General features: G+C 34.9%; 1 protein-coding gene across 2 annotated transcripts; it reads left to right on the forward strand.

The window, feature by feature from the left end:
* The first annotated feature begins 1,469 nt into the window (after positions 1–1,469).
* Positions 1,470–5,757, forward strand: LOC306844330 (putative C-type lectin domain family 20 member A). Of its 2 annotated transcripts, XM_079376372.1 has the most exons (5): positions 1,470–1,526; positions 2,091–2,149; positions 2,223–2,591; positions 3,808–4,247; positions 4,808–5,757. In XM_079376372.1, the coding sequence occupies exons 2-5, from the start codon at positions 2,110–2,112 to the stop codon at positions 4,949–4,951; spliced, it is 993 nt and encodes a 330-aa protein (XP_079232498.1). In that variant the 5' UTR covers positions 1,470–1,526; positions 2,091–2,109; the 3' UTR covers positions 4,952–5,757. The 2 variants fall into 2 exon arrangements, with proteins under 2 accessions (XP_079232498.1, XP_079232499.1); XM_079376373.1 differs by lacking the exon at positions 1,470–1,526 and having other exon boundaries at positions 1,942–2,149.
* The last annotated feature ends 13,178 nt before the right edge of the window (positions 5,758–18,935 follow it).

Here is an 18,935-nt window from a genome sequence, read left to right on the forward strand (position 1 = left end):
AAAATACAATGTTTATGGCTTTCAAACATAACAATGGCATGCCCTGACATGTTGAGTCCACTATATTCCTTACCATTTGCCTGTTAAGTTTTTATTTTTTCCCCCTTTACTTGGCTCGGCCCTCATTACATATTTGTGTTACCTAAAACTAGTGTCAATGTTTTGCTTTGTTTCATATCTATGTGTGATCGCATACTTTATTTATATTCAATTCATTTAAAAGAGAGAGTAAGACTCTGACAGTTGAATGTGTGTCTGTGTACTTGTTTAATCTACGGTGTCTCAGAGAGAGAGAGAGAGAGAACTTTTATTGAGCCCATGAGTAAATCACTTATAAAGCAAATTATTTATTTATTTTCTTAGATGTAAAGTTTTCTGTGATGGGTTGTAACATGAATAATTTTCTGTAGATAAAAACATGAAACTCGTTATGAGATCAAAGGTCACATATGGAAATTATTAATATTATTATGAGGTCACAAAGGTCAAAGCCATTAATCATATTGACGTTTGCTGGCGGTAATCACTACTCGCATGTCATGGACTTCCACTTAAACTTATGCTCTCCTATACTCTCCTATACTATACCCTTCTAAGTATGACCAATTGAGAACCATCCCAGAAAGCCCGGCCCAGTTTTCCAGTCTAGAAAAAATATGTTGGCATTAGTGGAAGTGCATTAGCATGGTTCAAATTGTACTTATTTGACTGCCACCAGTTCGTGGCTGTGAATAAAGAGGTATCATATTGATCACAAGTGCATTATGGAGTAGCTCAAGGCTCAGTACTAAGACTGTTACCTTTCATGCTTTTCATATTACCCTTGGAAGATATGATCTGAAGATATCATCTGGAAAAATGGCATTAGTTTTTACTTTTATGCTGATTATGCATTGTTGATATAAAAAATTGGATAACTAGTAATTTATTGCTGCTAAATTCTAAAAAACAAAAACGTGGTAATTATAGGACCAAAAACCTCTGCATCTAATAACCACTATCTAACACTCAATGGCTGCTCTATGAATTCTTGGTCATCAGTTAGGAACCAAGGAGTGCTATTTGATAGCAATCTTTCCTTCGAAAGCCATGTTTGTAGCATTTGTAAAACCGCATTTTTCCATCTCAAACATATATCTAAATTACGATCTATGCTCTCAATGTCAAATGCTGAAATGTTAATTTATGCGTTCATGACCTCAAGGTTAGATTATTGTAATGCTTTATTGAGTTGTTGTTCAGTGCGCAATATAAACAAACTCCAGCTGGTTCAAAATGCAGCAGCTAGAGTCCTTACTAGAACCAGGAAGTATGACCACATTAGCCTATTTGAATAAAGAGCCTCATATTGCAGCAAAATCAGAATGTAAATCAGTCTCAGCATCTTATATACAGTACAAGATTAAAAAGAAAAATGTGCATAATGTAGTGTATGAAGAGTTGGGTAGATAGTAAAAGACAAGTTTGTTGAGAGAAGACACTTAATACACTGGTGAGAAGATCAAGCTTCAGTTGCTCCAGAGCAGGTAAATTGGGCTTTGTTGTGATTTCTATGGCTTTAAAAACTTAAAAACTTATTATACTTAAATATAATCAAATTGGTTGTACAAGTAAGTTCAACTTAATTTATATTAAACTAACTTAAAATCAAATAAAATCTCATGTAACTTAAGCTAAGTGTATGTTTTATAGACAAGTTGGAACTACAGTATTGACATTTTGGTGCTTCTTCACCCTTCAATAAATGTCCATGAGTCAGTCAAGTATGGCCTTTCCAAACACCTTGTGTATACAAATTGGTCATGTCTTGATTTAAAAGGGCAAATGCATCTTTTTCAACCACAGTACTTATTTCCAATAATTTTGACATTCTACCCATTCTTATTTTTGTCTTATATTGGTTGATTAAAGGGTTTATGTTTGAGGGTGGGTTTTGCATTCACTGATTCTTCCTGCAATAACACATTTTGTAACCATGTCTGCTTGCTGCTCATTTCCAATAAATCCCCTTGACTATAGAGAAAACTACTACACTTTCAATATCAGAAAACTAACCAGCATGTTGTATTCTTGTGATTTCTTTCTTTTAGTGAACAAACCTGTGAAGACATGATGATGTGGAACAAGATTCAACTCGTTGTTTTTCTCGGTGAGTGTCAGTGACAGAAACTGATGTCAGATCAGAGGTTTAGATCAACTTAACACTACTGATTTTCCTGCAGCAGGAATCCTGTCGAAGGCTTCATGTAACCTAGATGGAATCGTCCTAATCGAAGAGCCAAAGAGCTGGGCAGAAGCACAATCGTACTGCAGAGAGAAACACATAGATCTGGCGACGGTTCAGAGCGATGAAGACAGAGCCAAACTAAAGAAGGCAGCAAACGCTGTGAACTTTACATCTGTCACCTGGATCGGATTCTACAGAGACGATTGGCATTGGTCGTATCAAAACACATCAATGAGCAATGTGAAGTGGGATTCCTATCAGCCAGACTTGTCCAACACAAATGAGGCCTGTGGGGCTGTATATAGTAATAGACGATGGGGAAACAGAGACTGTACTCAACAAGACAACTTCTTTTGCCAAACTGGTAAGAAATTATCCAGTACTCATAGATCTCTTTGATTTCAGTTAAAAAACAAACAAACATACAATTCATAAAATTCATACTCGCAGAGAAAAAAAGATGTACTTAGTAATTTGTCTTGTTTTCCAGTACAAGTATCTAAACATTCGTAAATCAAGATACATTTACTTGAGAAGCAAAATGACTTAAGATATCTTAAGATTTAAGTCTGTATTTCTTCATATTTTTAAGCAAAAACCCACTTAAATTTGATGAAGATATTGATAAATCTTAAATCATTTTCCATCTCCAGTAAATGTATCTTGATACAAGGATGTTTATTTGTGCTGGAAACAAGACAAAAATACTGAGGAAGTTAATCATTTTTTGCAGTGAAACCTGACCCCAACACATTCTTAAATCGTGTTTTCCAGCTAAAAAAAAAATGCTTATAGCAAGATACGATCAGTACCATAGGTGACAAATAAGCAGCTTCAGAGGATAACCAAATTAAAAACTATTTTATTAAAGACACTGCATGAAACTCTGCAGTAACAAATGTGTTTTCAGCATAAATATATATAAACAACACTTCTCAGTGCTCCATACAGAGTAAAACTGAACTGACACAATTAAAACTGTATTATTGATTTATTATTATTGTATAAACGCCATTATCCTATACAAAGTAACACGTACAAAGAACAAGTGGCAGATCTATTGGTCTGCATTTACACTCCAGACTTAAAGCACAGATCTATTCTGACACACAGCATGAGCTTGTTTATACTATACTGTTCATCAGGGGGTAGTCGTGGCCTAATGGTTAGAGAGTCTGACTCATAATCCAAAGGTTGTGGGTTCGAGTCTCGGTCCGGCAGGGATTGTAGGTGGGGGGAGTGAATGTCCAGCGCTCTCTCCACCCTCAATACCACGACTGAGGTGCCCTTGAGCAAGACACCGAACCCCCAACTGCTCCCCGGACGCCGCAGCATAAATGCTGCCCACTGCTCCGGGTGTGTGTTCACAGTGTGTGTGTGTGTGTTCACTGCTGTGTGTGTGTGTTCACGGTGTGTGTGTGTGTGCACATTGGATGGGTTAAATGTCCACTTTTCCCAGCCATTTTTGGAGGATGAATATGTCCATGAACAAAATTATGTAATAATAATAATAACAAAATAAGTTTGTATGGCACTTCTCATTTTCAAGAACGTTTCTCTGTCCAATCTACTCCTTGCAGACAAACAGGACACACTTCAGAACAAGTTTAAGCACATTGGAACGAGCATGAACTGGCGTGATGCTCAAATGCACTGCAGAACACTCTATGTAGACCTGGCAACCATTACAGACGACACAGAGATCGCGTTCCTTGCAAACGTGCTTTCTTCACAGAACCTCAACGATGCCTGGATCGGCCTGTACAGGATCCCATGGCTGTGGTCGGATAACACCAGTGTATCGTGGTCCTCTCTCAAATGGGAGTCTGGGCAGCCTGATGACATGAACGGAAACAACTGTGCGAGAGCCGATACTGAAGGACTGATGACTGCAGACAAATGCTTGACTCCACTGCCTTTCTACTGCCGTGAAAACCCGAAAATACAGCGTGTGAGATTCACAGTCAAATCAGACGGACACCTGGACGAATCCGCAGTGATGGAGGCCATAGAGAAGAAGGTGAGATGATTCTGCGTGTTATTTTAATATCATTAATATGATATCAGAGTTTAATACGGAGAACAGTAATTTTATACTATTCTGAATTGTTTTTTTATTTTATTATTTTTCAGTTTCTATTTTAATTTTGTGTCACTAGCATGTTTGCATGTTTCTAAACATTATTATTAATCAGAAGCAAAATTACTTAAAATGTGAAAATATGTGAATTTTTGCATAAAACTAGAAAGAAAAAAAACTGCCAACGGGCTCAAAAAAATCAGGTAGCTTTCCTTTGAATTGAACCTAGCTTTCCGTTGAAAGATATTTTTACTCGGAAAAAACAAAACAAACAAACAAAACATTTTGATATATTTGCTTGTTATTTTCTATCGTTTCAATATATGTTGATCTAAGAATGTTTACATTTTAGTTTTACTGAAAAAAACAGTAAAAATTTACTTTTTCCAGTGTTTATTTTATTTATTTATTTTTCTTTTTTAACTAGTTTTAGTTCCGTGAAGTCTAAACAGCAGTATATTGATCTCGTTCACTAATGACTGATGTAATCTGGACTCTAGATGAAGCAGATCCTCTCGGATCAGGACATGAGATCCAGCATAACACGGAGCGTCCAACCTGACGGGAAGATCTTCCAGCGGCAGAAAACACAAGAAACGATACAAGAGACGGCATGTGAGGTGTTTCCTCCAATGAAACGCTAAACTCTAATACATGTGATAACTTCTCCAAACATTCATCAATCTTTAAGGAAAAGGCATTCATAATAAACGATAGATGTTTAACACCATCACATTGAATTAATACAGTCAATGCATAGTAAATTATAAAATAATGATGGAATATAAATATATTACACATTATTTATTTCAGTTTGATATTTCATTACAAATAAATCTTTCAAGATATATTTTTCTTTAATCTATGTTTGATATGCTGTGCAACTGATTAGAAGACTGAAGGGACTCAGGATGATCCTTTAATTAAATACTGACATTTACAGTTATATTAACAATTTCTATTAATGAAAACCCATCACTGCAAAAAATTATTTTCTTCCTCTGTACCTTTCCTCTTGTTTTCCATGACAAGTACCTAAATATTTTGGCAACACTTTATGTACTTTATTTTTCCAACATGGAAGTAAGTCATTTTCTGTGAATGTGCGAGACGTCCGGTTCATTAGCTGCTGTAGGGAAATAGAGAGAAGAATAACAGTGCAGTAAACCGTAAAACTGGTTGCACTACAAACCAGTGTGTTCGTAATTAAGATAATGCATTAAAATAATATGGTAAGACTCACCAGTTTGCAATATCAAGCAGCAAAACAAGCTGTTTTGTACAGCTAAAAATAGCTGGAAGTGTAAGAGCCTGGAAGCCTTGCACATAAAGTTTACGAGTGTACACACATGCTCTTACAGGAAGAATACGGTGGATAAAGAACAATTATCACTATTAACTAGCATGCATTTTACGCAAATATTCATAATCTAATTACTAAGCAACCACTAAAAAATAAATAAAAAATAGTTCTCATTTTAAAGCTTAGAAACTCAGCTTTTTAGTGTAATTTGATCAAATCTTAACAAATGCGAGCTGAGTCCCTCTAAATCGGAGTGTATCGCCGACAGGATGAAAAATTTCCTAATCATATATATATACATACATACATATATATATAGAGTTATTTGATGATAAATAAGGAAAACATGTTTTCATAATTTATAAAACATTACAGTACATAGTAAAAAAACATCACTCAGTTCAGACAGTCATGTGTCATATATCATTTGAAAGGTTTCATGCAGTAGAATACAACAATTTGTCAGCTTTTGCTTGTTACTTCATAAAACATGTTCAGATTGTGGAAACAGCATTATTTACAGCAGATTCTCCCCATTAAAAGAGCCCAAACTCACCATAATCTATCACTTATATTACTGATATTTCATCAGCAGTTTCTCAGCATGACAATGTCCAAATGTATAAAAAAAAAAAACATGTGACCTTGGACCACAAAACCAGTCTTAAGTGTCAATTATTTCAGAAAAGCTGAATAAATAATCTTTCCATTGATGTATGGTTTTGTTATGATAGGACAATATTTGTCTGAGATACAACTATTTGAAAATCTGGAATCTGAGGGAGCAAAAAAATCTAAATATTGAGAAAATCTCCTTTAAAGTTGTTCAAATGAAGTTCTTAGCAATGCATATTACTAATCAAAAATTAAGTTATGATATATTTACAGTAGGACATTTACAAAATATCTTCATGGAACATGATCTTAATATCCTAATGATTTTTGTCATTTTGGCTATTGCTACAAATATACCCCAGCGACTTAAGACTGCTTTTGTGCTCCAGGGACACATATATATTTTCTAAAAATGTAGAAAGTTTTCTATCAAACAATATCTATCTTTTGACTCTCTTTGCTAAATAAGTGTGTGCTTAAAGCATATAATATTATTTCAGAATAATCTTTATTTTTTTCTTGTTTTAAGCAAAAAAAAAAAAAAACACTCAATTTTGGTACAAAACTACAATAGATATCTTATTTAATTTAATAATATTATGCTTCACTTAAAAAAGCTAAAAACACAGGAAGAAAATCATTTTTGCAGTCTACTGTAAATTACATTAAGATTATATTCTCATTTTATTTTTACTCAAATTTGTTATGCTGATAATATATTCTACAATATATAATTTTGCATTTATTTAGTCAATTCTTTAGAAATTTTAATTTATTTTAGAGAGCAACCATACATTTGTTTTGTGTTTTACTTTCTTTAATATTCATTTATTCTTCATTTACATAGGATGTATCATTAATTCATTTTATTTTTCCATTTATGTAATATTTTAATCATTTATATACAAATTTTTAGTGCTGTCAAAACTAATAAATATCATCCAAAATAAAAGTTTTTATTTACATAATATACACTGTGTGTACTGTGTATATTTATTATGTATATATAAATACACACACATTCAGTATATATTTAAAATGCTATGTTATTTTATTATTTTAGGTGTGTTTGACAGCACTACTTATTTTATTGATTCATTCAAGGATTAGTCATGTATATTATTTTTCCATTGTTGTTTGGTCTTATGATTGTGTGGTTTCAGTGGATATTTGTCTTCATGAGTAAGAGATCAGAGAATGTCTCCATTTCAAGGACGGTGTAGTGAAGCAGTAATTTTCCATTGCTGTGGTTTGTGCTATAATAACCATTGTTAGATTTGTGCTGTCAGATGAAGTCTGAGCGTTGAAACATATACAACTAAGATTATTGAATAAAGTCTTTTATTGAATTTTATCATCACTTTGTCTCCTGCATGCTTCTTCTCAGTCAACCTTTTAGCTGGCAGAAGACTGTTCAGCTGCACAATAGATGGGTTTATCCGGTTCATTTAGAGCATTAAGCCTCCATAAAGCTGCACACTAAATCATATTTGACGTTTAAAGTGTTGCACTTAATGTGTGCTTTAAGGTGATTCATCTGTATGGTTTACATCAGGCAACTATAAGCAGGCACACGCATGCCATTATTTGACCACATCAGTGCAGCCAAGCAAATTTAATGTGTGTTTGTGATGCCCTTTCATTTTCATTTAATTTTGCTTATTTTTATGTAGTTATTGCATCATTAAGTGGCCAACATTATTTGTTAAGGATATAGAGAACATACCAATTTTTGTGCTTTTAAATCTTTGAAATTCAAAATGATTAAATAAACAAACAAACAAAAGATAGTTCTTCTCTGTTTGCTCTTCAAACCTTTTTGTAACCAATCTTTTCCATCCAAGTTACACATTATTATGCCTTATTATTTATTGACAGGTTGTGTAATCTGTTATTTGGCTGTAAATAACAGGATCCATATCCATAATAACCCTCTGGTTGTGATAAGCAGTGGCTTGAGGCTTACGATTAATCAGAAGCAAATAAAAACACAAAACCAGTCCCCAATGAAAGAAAACAAGTTGACAGAAAGATTGAATCCAATATTTGGTGATAATATAGCAAAATGAGAGATTTATAAGCAGTTCGGTCATTTTTGACCCAGAACACCACATGACCCCCAATGTAATGCATGCTGGAATCCACCTGATCCCTTGAACCCTCCAAAAAACATTGTTGATCAGTCATTCTGTAACATATATATCAAATTGTAAAAATAAATAATAAAGGACAGGGCATCACAAACATGAATGATGTCACAAACTGATACTCATTTGGCTGCAGCGATATCATTAAATGACGTCATGGGAGTGCACAAGTAGGGCAGTTGAAATCTGGCTTGGTTCTAACCACGAGACATTATAACATTGGCAACACCATTCTGCAGTTTTTACAGTTCATCACAACAGCAGAGATGTAGACTCCACAAGTGCTTAGAGTCGTTTATGGTAATGATTTTTCAGCGTTATATTATATTTGCCCTTTCTGGTCTGTGCTCATTACTTCTGTCTCCTGCTAAAGATGCTTAAAACGCCACATTATAATCTGCAGATTAGTGCTGGCAGTTTGACCAAAAATCTGGATCACATTAGTCAGAAGTATATGCAGTTAAAAGGGATCCCCTCTCAATTCATGATGCTGTCTACATTGCTTAACCTTGATATAGTGTGCCTAATTCAACCCAGTTTACGATTTGAACCGGTATACCACCCAGCACTACTGCAGATGAAGCAGTTCTTTTAGCAGCAGCAGCAGAAACACACTGATACTTTAGCTAAAACACTGCAAAAATGAGACTGCAGCAAATATAATTATTCTTGATCAGACCGTTCAGGTTATTCCATCGACATTTAATATCATTAATCAACAGGTCAGGAACATTTCATAATAAACAATGTTATAATTATGAAAGGTATTTGTCGATGACAAGGAAAGACAAAATTCTGCTCATGATGAGAGTGTTTTGATAATTATGTACTTTGTTTTTAGTAGATACTTATTTTAAGCAAAATATAAAAATGGTTCAGACTTCAAGAGGAAACCCCTGAATTAATAATAGGAAAACTCTATTTATAATAATAGCCTGATAAAACATCCGACCTTACCTTCTAATATTGATATCCAATTGGACTCAAATTATAAAATATATGAATGTTTTGCACAAAAATTCTCAGACTCCACTGCTTTGTCTCTCAGGGCCCAATATCTTCATCTTTGATGCTATTTTGACTGTTTTTAGGATTGTTTTTTTTTTAGTTAAAATTTCAAAATGTATAACTACTCCAAATGGAAAAGTATTGTCCACTGAGAAGGGAAATATAGAGACTGGAGCTTTTGAAACTTTAATTGAATATCCCTGGTTTCCATCAACCAATGAGTTTACTTGGCTTGTCATGCTCACCCATCATGTCTTTTGCTTTTGCCTAATGGGCTTCAAATCAAGGAGATCCATCAATGTCATCAGATAATGAGAGTGTTTGCATGAAGGCTGGGTTATTATAGACAGATTTATACTCACTTGCAGGGTTTTAGAATTGCGTGGAAAAAAAGTATGTCAAACCATAAACCCTCTAAAAGCTGCCCGGGGCCAACCATATCAACAAACTCAAAGAAAATAACCAAGACAGCCCAAGTTTTTTTTTTTTTTTTTTTTTTTAATAGCAGTGGCTAGATTAACAAATAATCAGATGTCACCCCAACTAAATATTGCCCAGTTTAGCAGTAATGAGTTTGTGAATTTCTTCACTGATAAAATAGATAACATCAGAAATACAATAATAAATGTAGATTCTACTGCGTCTAGTATTTCAGCTTCATTCATCGCACCCAAAGAAAAACTGCCGTGCTTTACAACTATAGGACAGGAAGAGCTAAATAAACTTATCAGTGCATCTAAACCAACAACATGTTTATTAGATCCTGTACCCACTAAACTACTGAAAGAGTTGTTACCTGTAGCAGAAGAACCGCTTCTCAATATTATTAACTCATCGTTATCTTTAGGTCACGTCCCAGAACCATTCAAGCTGGCGGTTATTAAGCCTCTTATTAAGAAACCACAACTAGATTCTAATGAACTGGCAAATTACAGACCCATTTCAAATCTTCCGTTTATGTCAAAAATTTTAGAAAAAGTTGTGTCTACTCAATTGTGCTCCTTCCTGCAAAAAAAAGGAATGAAGAATGAAAAAAAAGATGAAGAATCTATGAGGAATTTCAGTCAGGATTCAGGCTCCATCATAGCACAGAAACTCCACTTGTTAAAATGATTTGCTATAGCATCAGATCAAGGCTGCGTCTCATTACTATAGTTTTAATTGATCTTAGTGCTGTGGTCAACAGTATAGATCACGACATACTCATAGATCGATTACAAGACTATGTGGGTATTCAAGGACAGATTTAAGATGGTTTAGATCCAAACTCTCCGACTGTCACCACTTTGTTTATTTAAACCAAGAATCATCTCAATTAACACCAGTAAAGTATGGAGTGCTGCACGGATCTGTCCTAGGTCCTCTGCTATTTTTAATATACATGTTGCCCTGGAAAATATTAGAAAATATGGGATTATTTTCCATTTTTATGCTGATGAAACTCAACTAGTAAGACACTATAGAGTTGTTACTAATCAAATGAAATCAGTATCAACAAAATTTGTCATTGCAATGTAGAGGTGGCACAGAAGCAGCATCTGAAGTGGCATTTAGATGCATTTACACCGAATGTTTAATGCAGAACATGAATGCATTTAACTGAAATTAATGAAAATAATTTTTTTTTGATGTTTCAGAAACAAGATGTTGAATACTGATATTTGAAATGATTTTGAAAAAGAGAGAGGAAATATATACTTTAAATATTAAATTTAAATCACCAATAGGTGGCGGCAAGCAACTGCATGAGTAAGTCATTGAGTCCTTGATTCAATGATTCATTCAAATGGATAATTCATTCAGTAAGTAATTCAGTAAGCTTTCTTTAGAACTAATTTCATTGATGAAATACAAAAATTTTGAAAATGTCACTTAATATTAACTCCCACTGAGCAAAGACACGTCCAAAAGACGTCAATTTAACGTCTTTGTCATGCGTTCAAAAGACATCCACTGAGGAGCCGGAATGAAAGTTTATGCGACGTCTTTTTTAGACGTCTTTTTAGCGTTCAGTATTAACGTCCATACGACATAAATATTTAACGTTCAATAGACGTCCTCTGAGGAGCCAGAATGAAAGTTTATGCGACATCGACGTTCATTTTAGTCATAGTAAAGGCAGTGTGCAGAAGTACTGCTTTAAAATTGTTCATAATTAATGAATAGCCCTTACCTGTCCAAGACATATAGGTGTGCAAAGACATTTTAGTAGCCTTATTTGCAATTGTAAATATGTGATCTGATCAATTAAAAAGGACAGAAAAAAAATAGTTTGAAACAACAAGTGAGTACTTTTTAACCATCTTTAATGAGCTTTTCAGCAAAATATTAACAAGCTGATAAAACAAAATTCTAAAAGCTAAATTTAACTCAATTGAACAACAATAACAACAAATCGTCCAAGACAAAGCTATTTGGTCTGAAATGGGGAGGGGGTATAAAGTCCCCTATAATGGAAATAGACACAAATGCCTTAGTCATGCAAAAGTCCTCAATTATTTTCCACCCCTGTATGCCCTCCACCTCCCTTCCTCCCCGGTGCATGTTTGAGATGTTCTGCTGCAAGATGCTTTATTGTAGCCTCTGTAGCATCTTTGTCCCATTTCATGACTGCAGCTGCAAGTTGAACAAAAACAAAAATTACAAATATGTAAAGAAACCAACTTATTAATAGGTTTGCAGTGGGCAAAACTATTAATATATGCAGACCAATAATATATTTTTTTTGCAGAGAAATGTTTCGATACTTCTCAGCGAAATTAATAAATGTACAAAGTACATGTATAACTGAATAATTAGTTTTCCCTGAAGATCCTCCGGTAAATGTATATAGGGTTTGAAATCAGTCCTCTGTCTGTGCTGCCTTCATTTACTTGCCAATTTTCATCTCTTTCACTTTAATTCTCGGGCACTGACTTTTGTCCCTTGATATAACTAAATGATGCACATTTAAATTGACCTGAGAAACCTATTTTAAAGTGCTGTGTTACTTACCAATAAACTATTAAAAATCCTTAAAGTCTTACACAGAACATTTCAAATCTTTATAATATAAAATATTTTAATGTAATAAATAATGGAAGCAGTTAATAAAAAATGAAGCAGTTATTGGTGTTAATTATTTATTAGTCTAATAATATAATAGAAAATATTTTAAACAAATATTTTCAAAAGATGTAAACAAGAATTATTTTACAGTCTTCTTAAAAAAAAAAAAAAGTTTTAAACTTTTACCAGTTTTGTTACCGTTCTGTGCCCATCATCCACTATTTCCATCACGTAATCAAGCCACTATTAATTAAAACATGATGACGTTTTATTTCATATATCATTGTGTTGGCTCTCGTGTTGAGCTATTTCATCCACAACCATTAAAGTATTAGATTGTTGTAACGGTAGTAACTATAGTGAAGCCAAGTAATAATATAGAGGAAACACTGCTCATCTCGGCTCAATTAGTAGACTCTGAGTCAACGAAGGTGGACACAAAACACAAATAACATTAATATCAAGTGGCCATGGCTGATCATCATAAGGCATTATATAGCTTTCTGCTTGACCCGCTGATTCCAATATTCTCATTCAACAAGCAAGAAAAACTTTCATTAAATAAAATTCTATCAACTGACTAAACCGTTTCTCCTTCTACAGTTAGATTTTGCTACATTTAGAAAAAAACTGAGATAGTGAATATGACTGTGTTGGTGTTAAACTTAAATGACATGGGGAAAATGCTGAGTACCATTAATCGCTTCATAAGTTTTAGTTGTCTCCAGAGGTAGTTTCTGCTTCTTCCCCTTCCCCTTCATGTTGAATTTGGCCATCAACCGGTTGGTAAAGAGCCTAAAGAAACAAATGCAACATTTAAAAATGACATGTGTGGTAATCTACAGCTGTAGCATTGGTGAGTGTGCTAAGAGTGGACTAAAGAGATGTGGTTTTGGACACTGTAGTTTTCTGACATTGATTAAACAAAGCTCTGGGAGGTGGCCATTTGACAGCTCTAATGACATTCTTTCCCTGCATCTGTCAAACCCCCTCCTCTTTAACTTCCACGTCGGGTTTATATGCATTCCAGAGCAGAGGCGATATGGCAAAAATATAATTTCACAAATTTTTTTTTTCAGGAAAACCACAATTACGAATTGAAAAAAACACTATTTTGCAAGTTGTCTGAGCAGTACAGCCAAACTAATTTACCTATTTTAAAAACAAAGCCTTACAAGGTAACAAAATATAAAATAAAAAAACAATGGCAGTGTCACGGTGCACACACGTGGGAGGAACCAGGAACACGCAGACGAGGATATAACTTCAAATAATAGTCTTTACTGAATAACATCAAGGCAGGGCAAGACAAGGCAGGGCAAAACACAGACAGGAACACCAGGGAGTAACGAGTAGACCAGACGAAATCCAACTGAACAGACAGAACTATATACACAGGTAAATCATAGATACAAGACAAACACAGCTGGACAAGAATTAAGTGATGATTACATTTAACAAGGACAGGAAACAAACCAAATAAGGAAACATTAGGCGGGAACACATGACAGACACGACAGAACCCTGACAGGCAGACATTTAGGCCAAAGTGGGCAAAGATAAAAAAAAAAAAAACGTTGTCATTTTATTTGTTATTAAAAAATAAGAACAAAGATACACATTAAAAATATACATAATATACAAATAAAACAAGCAGTGCTTTGTTTTTTAGGTACAGTAGGTGTATTGAATGAAGAAATTGAATGAATAAATATAAATAAAGCATTATATACACTTCACTGTGTAACACTTGATTCATATTAAAGCAACTGTATTAAAGTCCTCTCTCCCTCTCTCATGTTGTTTTAAACCTAAATGTGCTTATTTCTTCTGTTGAACATGAAAGTTATTTTGAAGAATGTGGGTAACCAAACGGTTGCTGGTTCTTAGTATTTTTTTCCTGCTGTCAAAGTCAATGCGGACCAGCAACTGTTTGGTTACCCATTTAAAAGAAATAAATCAATATAGATTTGGGACAACATGAGAGTATAGTATAAGCATAGATATGTCACATCCTCTGTCAACTGGTAAACTGTGACAAGAAATGTAACATGTTTGGAAAGTTCTATATGTAGGGATACTCTTGAAAATACCTGTCAAGAATTTTGTGGACACACTCCCTTACAGCTTTCCCTCCAATTCTTGCAAGTTGCAACACCTTTAAAGAGAGTGGGTAATTTCCTTGTCATGTTAGAAAACATTCAAATATAACACGCTTCACTGACATACGACAGAAGAATATTGATAAATAAAACAAAGCATAAAATTAAATCACTTCCAGTGTGTATCTTGCAAATCATACCAGGGACTCAAAGGCTTGCTTGTCCTTGAGGCGCTCCTCCTCTCTCTCAAACTCCTCCATCGTCTCCAGCTGCTCTATATGGGCAGATGAAAGGGGAGGCTCACTTCTTCCCAGCCTTCTGACCTCCATGTGGATATCCACTAATTTAGACAAGACTTTTTTCTGAAACTCTCCAATCAAAAATAAACGCGTTAAATTCATGTCAGTTTATACTGCTGGCAAAGAGCCAATAGGAAAATGATGCTATTCGCTTGTTAAGTGGTCACATAAGAAGTGCTGTTTCCGGGTCCAAGCCAACTCGCTCCAGTTGAGAATACTACCGCAGCAGCCGTTTATGAGCACTGTTTATTCATATTAAAAATTTAAGCTAAACGCTTTCAAACTTATGGTGTACACTACAGTCTCCATGCTCACAGCATCCCAAACACAAATAATTTTATATTTATATTTTCATTGTATGGCTATCTGGGATTTCGGTATGGAGCTAAAGGTTAGGATTATATTTTTTTTTGCTAGTATTATATCATATTGTGAGTGTATATTAGCACCTTTTGTTGTTTTCTCATAGTATCTGATAGAGCGTTTGGACGCGGAAGCGGTGATGCGTGACGTCAGACTTAACAAGCGAATTGTTTTAATTAAACAGATACACAAGTTAAATCTGCTAATGCTCAAATTCATTATTTGTGCTTTTGATACCAGTTCTGACTTAAGTACTTACTTGCCATATCCATTGGAAATCTTATGTCTGTTTCCCTACGAGGTCCTGTACGACTGGATTCATGTGCAGAGGACCTGTTACTCTGCTCAGAGAAAGACCTTCCAGAGTATCTTGAGATTGGTGTTTGATCAGTTTCATAATCTGAAAGACAAAATTAGTCAAATATTACTTTGTTTGTAATAATGGATATACTGTAGGTCTTAATTGTAGCAAGTTTTGCGCCCATATGATTCATTAAATTTGGATGACTCAAGCAACCCCAGTGCACAATTCCTGCCTCTGCTGTACTCAGCAGTCAGTCAAGCTCAATCATTGCAAAAACATGTTATAATCAGTGAAGCTATGTATACTGTATGATGAATACATCTCTTACCCCTTATTTACACTGCACACGTATGTGGGACATTACAGCTCTGACAAGGCCACAAGCTGATCGCAGCCACTATAGTCAATACTACTCCACGCTGCTTCACTTAAGATGGGCGCCTAGTGTATTTTTGTATGGATAATAGTAATAACAATAATAATTGTTTTGCTATCAAAGGCATCAGCAACAGGCGATATCTCTGACACAATACTATCATCTATCGGCACAACCCTATGCTCAACCATGAGGCTCAGAATGTTAAACACAAAACCAGTTGTTCATAATATGTTCAAAATAACTCATAACACGGCCGCTATTTTAGTACATTTACGTTCTTGACTCTGTGAATTGCATAAGGGTTTAATGAATACTGTCCTTGAACAAATCGCTGTGCTGGACTGCTTGCCTTGTCCCATCTGGTTGCTGTGCCTGGACTGCTTCCTGTGTCGGTATCGTTTGCTGTGCTGGGACCCGCCACTGTACTGGGACCCGTCACTGTGCTGGGACACATCACTGTGGCTGGACTGATGACTGGACCCAGCAGTCTTCAACTGGCTGGCTCGGTTTGCATTTAAATGCCCAGGGTCTGAAAAACAAAACACTGAGTTAATTTATAGGAAAAATGCAGGTTCATGGAAATACAGAAAAATGCTAAGAGATTTAACTGAATTCACACACAATGTGGTTGATGCATCGTTACCATTTTTTCAGAACTGATCTAATCAGATACAGAGTATCGGCCTATACTGATACAATACCAGCATCGTTTTTTTTCTTCTATACTTCTATGTGTTAATATGATCATCACTCTTTTGTGTGTTATACACACTCTGCTAAATATATAGTGGTGGCCAAAATGTAACACTCATATTTTTACCATCTAAAAATGGTTTTAAGTCACTTATGTCTCTTTTGCTGTAGTGTGTCAGTGAGAAATATCAATTTACATTTCCAAACATTCATTTTGCCATTAATTTTAATAATCAAATGAGATTTTTGTCTGACAGCAGCCAGTGCTCCACACAGAGATCTGATCTGATCATCATCCAGTCTGTCTGGAATGACATGAAGAAACAGAACAAACTGAGACAGACTAAATCCAGAAGAACTGTGTCTCAAGACGCTTCAAGAAACCTCCTGCAAAGCTACTGAGAAACTTTGCTCAAGTGCACTGAGGACAAAACTGCTTTAAACAAAGCATGCTCACAACAAATGTTGATTTAATTTAGTCCATAGAAGTTAATTGATACAGAAAATCTATTTATGACATTATTTCTGACAGCATCCTCATTTTACAGCATTTTTACACAAGTGTCTAAAACTTTTAACAGCACTGTAGCTTTGCAGGAGGTTTCTTGAAGCGTTTTGGAGACACAGTTCTTCTGGATTTAGTCTCAGTTTGTTCTGTTTCTTCATGTTATTCCAGACAGACGATGATGATCAGATCAGATCTCTGAGTGGAGCACTGGTGGGTGTCAGACTTCTTGTGCAAGCAAAAATATCACTGGATTATTACAATTAATGGCTAAGTGAATGTTTGGAAATGTAAACCGATATTTCCTACTGACACACTACAGCAAAAGATTGAAATAACTGACTTAAAACCATTTTTTAGCGGCTGGAAATACTAGTGTTCTAATCATTTTGGACAACATTTTAAATGAAAAATAACAAATGAAAATATATAATCATAATTCTTATAATCACTTTGCCACTGAGTGTAGTTTGGGCTCCCCCTCAATGTATCCTATAAATGTTGTCACGTCTTTCACACATTCAATCTGTTTTTCTTCATTAGTAAAATGCACTTTTATAGGAGGAGTTGAATCATGTAGACAACAGGTTAAGTAAAAATATTAAAATGCAATAGCGCATAAATATAGCAAGATGCTCCTCTTCGTAGTTATTTTTCTAGCTGACTGATGAGCTTATATGGACACCGAATAGTTATTCTGAGGTAAATGTATTATTACGCTGCAATTTATAAGCTTTACACATTTTCCGCAGTTTGAAACACTGAATGAGCTTTTGAGACGTTTCAGTAATTTGTATTGTAGTATCTCTTCTAAAATAGCCGATGTTTTGGTGTTAATTCATATTCATTATGTACTATACTGTAGTAGTAAAGAGAAAGATATAATGGGTTCACTTGCCGCTTTAACTGAGGCACTAATGTGATCACCCATGCTGCATAAAAGAGTGCCAAAACCGTATTTATTGTTTGAATTTCGTTATGAATTTGCCATAATTTTAAAGATGATACTTTAAAAAGTAGCAAAGTACAAGCTTTTTGCGATTACTGAACGGCAAGTGCTCCTTAAATAGTAAGTTCACGCATTACCATAACATACAGACTAAGATCTTGAGAAGAAGCCATAATAGTAATGATTATAAAAGAGAATTGTTAACGATATTGCCAATATCCACACAGCTGACAGCTCTAACCATTGTAGTTCGTTCGCGAAAGTTGTGCACGAAATAGACACTGCTTTTCTGCACTTTTACTTGCACGTCTTCGTCATTTCGATCCCTCTCATGCTGCACAACTGAGCTGTATTAAGCAGGTATGCGTCAGCACTGCTATGCGGCAGAGATGAGCACTGTTTGAAACTTTTTCACACTAAAACTTTGATGTGCATCGTATCAGTTTAATACGTGAACATAAAAGATGTAATTGCAAAACAATCAGGAAAAAAAGGCATTACATGCAAATTTTTAAATAAGAACATGGAAATATATATAGTCGCCAGTGGCAACCTCAGCAAAAACTTCAGTGTTTCCCACAGGATTTTGTGAGACTTGTGGCGGCAGGTGACGTTTCATTATCTCGGGTGGATAAAAAGAAGTGTAAGAGATAATAATAGCAATAAAAACAAAAATGTGTCACCAAATATACTTGGGCGACTGTTAAGTCTGTGTGTGGGAAACGCTGAACTTCACTCGCAAATTAATATTTTTGGTCGCAAATGTGACTGTTTTAGTCACAGTCTGGAGCCCTGTGACTGTTACCTGATCCCGCAGAAAATGCCAGTATCGGAGCCAATATCAATACTGAGTATCGGATCGGTGCATCCCTAGTTTGTGGTTGATAAAAATGACTTGGTATTTGAGGTGACT

The sequence above is a fragment of the Barbus barbus genome (genome assembly GCF_936440315.1).
Source record: "Barbus barbus genome assembly, chromosome: 1".
In the NCBI taxonomy this organism is placed as follows: domain Eukaryota; kingdom Metazoa; phylum Chordata; class Actinopteri; order Cypriniformes; family Cyprinidae; genus Barbus; species Barbus barbus.